Consider the following 7,440-nt stretch of genomic DNA (forward strand, 5'->3'; position numbering starts at 1 on the left):
ACTCTTTTGTTGACCATGATGGCTACTCCATTTCTTCTGAGGGATTCCTGCCCGCAGTAGTAGATATAATGATCATCTGAGTTAAATTCACCCATTCCAGTCCATTTCAGTTCGCTGAATCCTAGAATGTTGACATTCACTCTTGCCATCTCCTGTTTGACCACTTCCAATTTGCCTTGATTCATGGACCTGACATTCCAGGTTCCTATGGAGTATTGCTCTTTACAGCATCGGACCTTGCTTCTATCACCAGTCACATCCACAGCTGGGTATTCTTTTTGCTTTGGCTCCATCCCTTCATTTTTTCTGGAGTTGTTTCTCCACTGATCTCCAGTAGCATATTGGGCACCTACTGACCTGGGGAGTTTCTCTTTCAGTTAAATTCTTTGGTACCATCTTATAATGAAAGACTTCTGTGCTTCATAAGACACCATTAAGGAAATGAGTATATAAAGAACTTTTATAATTCAACACCAAAGTCCAAGTTAAACATGAATGAAAGATCTGAATTGATATTTTGGCACAGTGGCTAATAAGCATTTGAAAAAATGCTCAACATCATTAGTTATTACAGTAATGAAAATTAAACTACAATAAAATACTACTATATATGCACTAGAACAGTTACTATAAAAAAAGAGACAATAATAATTCATGGCAAAGATATAGAGCCCTCATTTTCCCGGCAAGAATGTGAAATTGAACAGTCACTTAGGAAAACAATTTGGCACTTCATTAAAATGCTAAACACAAATGTATGATAGTATGTAGAAATTGCATTCCTAACAATTTACGCAAGAAAAATGTAATCACATGTATACAATGAAGTACATGCATTTATTTATAATAGCCAAAAGTGAGAAAAATTTAGGTGTCCATCAATAACAGAAGAATGGATAAACTGTGATATATTCATATGATAGGAAACTTACTCAGCAGTAAAAATGAATGAACTGTTGATATGCCAGAAAGATAAATAAATCACAAAATAAGTATGCTTAGTGAAATAAGCCCAGGGACGGGGGAACCTGGTGGGCTGCCGTCTTTGGGGTTGCACAGAGTCGGACACGACTGAAGCGACTTAGCAGCAGTAGAAGCAGTGAAATAAGCCAGATATGAAAGTATTTATAATGTATCACTCTATTTATATTGAGCTTTTGAAAATACAATTCAATCCATAATGACAGGGGTGGTTCAGTCACTAAGTCGTGTCCGACTCTTGCTACCCCATCGACTGTAGCCCACCAGGCTCCTCTGTCCATGGGATTTCCCAGGCAAGAATAGTGGAGTGGGTTGCCATTTCCTTCTCCATGTTGTAGGGGTGTAGGGATGCAGATAGAGGGATGGTGATTGACTGAAATAGGGCTTGTGGGATCTTTTTAGGGTATTGGAAATATTTAAAAACTGGACTGCGGTGTGGTTATGCTTCACGAATGTACTAAAGTCAGTGAAATGTACACTTAAAGTGGATGAAATTTTAAGCTCTCAATATTCTTATTATTGGAAAATTCTTATCTCAAACATGTCTTAGAAGTTGTTGGCTGACCTTTAGGTGATAGTAATGAAGAGATAAGACTATTTTTAAAAAGATAGTTTAGCCCTAGATTTGTGGAAAATACAGCAAGAGTAGAAATGGAGGGTAACTTTTATCCTTTTTTTTTGTTTGTTTAACCGTCTTAACCAGTTTAAAGGGTGCAGTTCAGTAGTTTTAAGAATATTCACGTGGTTGTGAAATGGATCTCTGGAACTTTTTCTTCTTGCAATCTGAAACTCCATACCCAATTAACAGCTCCCTTTTCCTTCTTTCCCCCTCAGTCCTGGTAACCACCATTCCCCTTTATCTGTGAATTTGACTACTTTAAACAGTCACCCATAAGTGAAATCATACAGTGTTTTTGTGTGAGTGTGTGTGCGGGACTACATTGTTTCATTTAGCAGGGCCAACTTCTAGTAATAATCTTATCTAATGCCGTAAGTAAAAATTAGTTCTAGGTGAAGTAAATACTAAGGAAACACACTGAACCCAGTATAATGTCTTCTAGATAAGGAAGCACTTTCCAAACTTAGAATACTTTAGAAAAGATTGTGTACAGAAAAAGGTTCTGTAGCATAAAACTAAAAAGTCACTGTGTTTCTTAAAAAATACCATATCACACAAATAAAAACAACCCTGAAGAAAGTGTGCAGAGAGTGTAGTGTCTTCATTTTATATGTTAAAGGGTTAATATCTTACAGAATGTGAATATCTTACATAAGATCTTAAATGACTACTTCCAAATATTACAGTGTTAATGTCCTTATATGATTATGCAAATTCATATGGAAACTACTGAAAGTTTGTAAAGCATAAACAAAAATCATGAGAAGAATTAAAAATGAATACGTACCGATTAAGAAAGGGAATTCCCTAGTGACCCATTGGTTAAAAATCCACCTGCCAGTGCAACGGGTTCGATCCCTGGTCTGGGAAGATCCCACATGCCTCAGGGCAAATAAGCCTGTGCTCTGCAAGTGCTGAGCGGGCACTCTAGAGCCCACATGCCACAGTTCCGGAAGCCTGCGTGTCCTAGAGTCCTGTGCTCTGCAACAAGAAGAGCCACCACGATGAGCAGCCTGCGCACTGCAACTAGAGGGTAGTCCCTGCTTGCTGCACCTAGAGAAGCCTGCACGTGTCAGTGAAGACCCGGCACAACCAAGGGTAAATAATAAACAAAAGTTTAAAAAAAGAGTAAGTAACTTTTCACTATGTGTGGTGAACTCCGGTTTTAAAAACTTTGATTTGGCAGATAAAATTTTCACTTTTGTGACTAATTTCACACAAGTAAAAAATGTCAAAATTTTTTGTCTATAAGTTAGCTGACAGGCATATGCCCTTAATTTTTAAAATTGAAGTATAGTTGACTTACAATGTTGTGTTCATTTCTTCTGTTTGGCAAGTTGATAACATTACACATGTATATACATTCTTTTTTTTTATATTCTTCTCCATTATGGTTTATCACAGAATACTGAATATAGTTCTCTGTGCTGTACAGTAGGACTTTGTTTATCTCATATACCCTTCAAATGTATTTTCTTCTTTCTAGGAAATATTGATGAAGATGTTGTGGTGATAGAAGCTTCCTCCACTCCCCAGATCACTGCCAATGAAGAAATTAATGTTACCTCAACTGACAGTGAAGTGGAGATAGTAACAGTTGGGGAAAGCTATCGGTAAGATTTTAATTCCTAGTTGTATATTTGAAGTTTTAAGTATAAATATTTAGACACATTTGTGCTGCAGATATTTTCATTGTTTTAATTAAAAAAAAAAACAACCTAGTTTGAGTATGTGGTTGTTAAACTAGGCTGAGTTAGATTCATCTGGGAAGATTATAAAATACATATTGTTGCTGGATCATGGCCCAGACCAGTTGAACCAGAATCTTAGGAATCAGTATTTTTTAAGCACCCCAAGTATACAGTGAGAGTTGAGTCATTGCTCTGGATAAATATTGATTTTACTTGGTGTTTTATAAAATTGAGTTTGTTTTATGATTCAGAGTTCACAAACTCCTGGTTTCTCATTAATACCAGTGATGTTTATGCTTTTATATTAGGACAACTTTGTATCAAACCTCTTTTAAAATTTTTTTGTCCTTCACTCAGTAATTTGTTATAAGCTCTGTAGTAAAAAATGAATGGGATATCCTTGTTTGTTTTGATAAATAATTGAAATGTCATTGTCCTTTTGAGAATCACTTTGACCAAAAAAGAGAGAGAGAGACCCTAATATTGTATTCATTTTGGGCTTTAGATGGTTACAGATACTGGTAAAGGAAGCAGTGAACTGCTCCTCTCTTTCATGTCATGCACAAAACTAATCTATGGATGAACCTTAATTTTTGTGTTGGAATGAATTCAGAAATGCATTTGCTTATTGTATTTTAATGTTATTGATTGAAAAAAAAATGTTCATGTAACAGTCTAGAACGTGCTTCTTTACTTAACACTTTCTCATTGGAGTACTGCTCTAATGGCGTGGAAGAGAGCACTCTATAACATACACTTGTTTAAATTTAAATGATTTTCCCATACTTGGAGGAAAATTGATACTCCGTGGTATGTGCCATAGATACCTGTGACTGCCCATAGTGCTTGATACAATATTAACTTGGTTTCTATGAGCTATAATTATTGTTGAAACTAAGAACCTGTTTTTTCGTGGAATTGGAGAGCTTTCTTATCATGCAGATGTTTAAATATTCAAGCAAATGCATTTACATAGTGGAGACAGTGCTCTTGAAAAAGACATATAAGCTCATTACTCATATTTATTTTCCTTATGGTTACCTAGAACATTAACTTTGTCACTTCAACTGGCTCCTTGCCCTTCCTCTGTAAGAGAGAATGTATCCATGTTTCAGATCTCCTTGTGTCAGGATTTGATAATTGCCACTAAGGCCTCTGGAACTGTTCCTTATACATCAGGCTTTTTGCTGGTACTTCACTCAACATTATATTTGGAGTTAGTATATCCTGTGAAGTTTTCACCAAAGTACTGCAAAGACCTGGAACTTTCTTCAGCTATTAACAGTTTCTCAGAAATAATAGGCTGCTCAGTTTCATCAAAGACTCTTGATTTCTAAAGAATTTTAAATGGTGATCATTCTCCTTATCTAAAACTATTTCATCTTGAAACATTTGTTTATCCTCATGCCTTAATATGTACAATTCTTGCTGGAATACACTGTCTTTTTTTCTTTTTTTTTTTAATCTGTGTCTCAGGATTTAACCTCTATACTCCTCTATTACTTGAAAATTTAAATTTACAATTTGAAGTTCTTTCTAAACTTCTAGGCTCCATGATTGCTAAGGCCATTTTCAGCTCAGTTTGAACTTTGGAGTTCTTCTCTGAAATTCTCTGTATGAACTTTGAGTGACCAATCTCATACGCATACAACTACACGTTAGTAGATCTGGCTCACTTTTTTCCGTACATGCTGACATACATACATATAAGCATATAGGCAGTTTTACATTCATTTTGGGCAGGAGGAAAAACCAACTTTGTAGTAAACCCCATCTTCCTAAAACATTTATTTTTTTCTCCTTGGATCCTGAGAGCTGCATATTCTATATACTGTCTCTCTGTACCTTTAATCCAGATCATTACAGTGAATCCTTTACAATTTTTTAATAATAAAATATATGCCTGTAAGTAATTTAGTACAATATACATAATTAACAGATGATAAAAGGCATTTGGTGTTGAGGGTTTGTAGTTATATGCCTTTAAAGCATAAGTGGCTCAAACAATGATGTTATGTATAGCTGCCAAAGTATAGTTAGCTGCAGTAAACTAGCTACGGCTATCCTTACTTCTCCTGATAGCAAGAAATCTCTCGTACTTCAAATCTCTTTTAGGACAGTCCCAGAAACAACTTGGTTCTGGACTTCCAAAGCTGAAGATCATGTGAATGTTATTAAATGTTTAGGGTGTTGATATTTTTGTTACTATATCTATGATGAATAATTTTAGGTCTTAAAATGTAAATGATTGATTATAACCCAGGTGACTACTCTACCTTGAAAAGAGAGTAGCATTCTTGAAACAGAATCCTATATTTTACACCAATGATAGGCCTAACATATTTTTCGTTTTCTTAGGTCAGTTGGTTGGTGAACATTTATTAAATATTTAATTCAGATGTTTATTGAGTGCTCAGCATTATGCTAGTCATAATTCTAAATTCTATTGTGATTATCTCTCTGGAGAATTCTTGCATGAAGAATTTCACAACTTATTTTGTAAGAAAGGCTTATGATTTCTTAGGTGACTAAAAATTTTGTTATTTAGGTCTCGGTCAACCCTTGGACACAATAGATCTCACTGGAGCCAAGGTTCAAGTTCTCATACAAGTCGACCACAGGAGCCACGGAACCGTAATAGAATGTCTACTGTTATACAGCCCTTGAGGCAGAATGCAGCAGAAGTTGTGGACCTTACTGTTGATGAAGATGGTAAGTTGGAGTGCTAGCAGTGTGGAATTATGAAGACAATTTAGTAAAATGAAATATCTTAATATGTTAGAAACTATAATAATATGTCAATAATATATTATTAAATTACAGAGAAGTTGGCAGATTATCCTAATGTTATTTTCAGTTGATAATATAACCCCAGTTTGTAAGTTGTGTCTAAGTTTTTTCTGGTTATTGTTTCACTGCTTGGTAGTTGTTTTCTTAGAAAAAATTATTTTTACAAGTGGTGGTTTGATCTATCCTCAGACTTATGTATTACTTTCATTTATAATATTGCTGTCATACTTTACTATGAAAAATAGAAACAACAGTTTTAAAATACAGAACAGAAAAGCAGTGTAACTGAGTTTAAATGATTAATACTAGTTATTTGAGATGTTGAATTTGCTTTTATAAGTTATGTTATCTTTCAGTGTAATAATGTGGTAACTTTATGTGCTGCTTAGCTCTAGTGTTTCGTTTTGGCTTACAGGGCTTCTGTAGCTCAGATGGTAAAATACCTTCCTGCACTGCAGGAGACCCTATTCAATTCCTGGGTCAGGAAGATCCCCTGGAGAAGGGAATGGCAACCCACTCCAGTGTTCTTGCCTAGAGAATTCCATGGACAGACCATGGGTTGCAAAGAGTTGGACATGACTGAGCGACTAAGACTTACACTTCACTTCTCTGGCTTACATACAGCTACACCCAAGTAACTGAGGAAACAATGCTAGAGTTGGAAAGCAGAGGTTAGGAAATGTGGTAAGCAAGTATGAATATATGAATACATTTGTGAATTTTCCCTCAAATTGAGAATTATCTTTAGATACTGATAGTTACATCTTAGAAGGAAATGGTCGGGAACTCTGCTTAATGAACTGTGGTAACCTTAATGGAAAGGAAGTCCAGAAGGGAGGAGATACATGTATATGTATGGCTGATTCATTTTGCTGTACAGTAGGAGCTAATACAACATTGTAAAGCAACCATACTCCAATAAAAAATAAGTTAAAAAAGAAGCCCTCAATCATAATGTCCTTAATATTTGGTAAGCCATATATGGATTGGATTCTTTACCATCTGAGCCACAAGGGAAGCCCATTAGTTTTGGCAGTTAGCTATAAATTAGATAAAGAATACATTTGCTAGGTTGGAAGAGTTAAGGGCCTTGTGAAATCAACTCTAATATTGGCTGTTGGCAGTTTGGATGATCATAACTTTCAGAGTACCAGTACTTTGGAGTTAAGATGTTTATGAAGAGAGAATTTATTCTCAATGTACATTTCAGTTAACAATGTTTTGGTTTTTATTTTGGAAGTACCATAAATCATCTGTAAGAAGCGGTTAATATAATAGGGATTTATTAAAGATTATCCAATTAAATATTGTTGACTCTTTTGGAAACTTTGTGTTTTCCCATGTGACACCTGCCATCTA

At 35.2% G+C, this 7,440-nt stretch overlaps 1 protein-coding gene across 5 annotated transcripts in view; it reads left to right on the forward strand.

The window, feature by feature from the left end:
- The window catches only part of RNF111 (ring finger protein 111), a 91,877-nt gene that overhangs the window by 53,067 nt on the left and 31,370 nt on the right, over positions 1-7,440 (forward strand). For all 5 annotated transcript variants that reach the window (XM_010836820.1, XM_010836822.1, XM_010836824.1 and 2 more), the window contains exons 3-4: positions 3,087-3,213; positions 5,840-6,003. In XM_010836820.1, the coding sequence (XP_010835122.1) occupies positions 3,087-3,213; positions 5,840-6,003 (291 nt within the window). The remainder of the gene's footprint in view (positions 1-3,086; positions 3,214-5,839; positions 6,004-7,440) is intronic.

This window comes from Bison bison, unplaced genomic scaffold (assembly GCF_000754665.1).
Source record: "Bison bison bison isolate TAMUID 2011002044 unplaced genomic scaffold, Bison_UMD1.0 scf7180017864066, whole genome shotgun sequence".
In the NCBI taxonomy this organism is placed as follows: domain Eukaryota; kingdom Metazoa; phylum Chordata; class Mammalia; order Artiodactyla; family Bovidae; genus Bison; species Bison bison.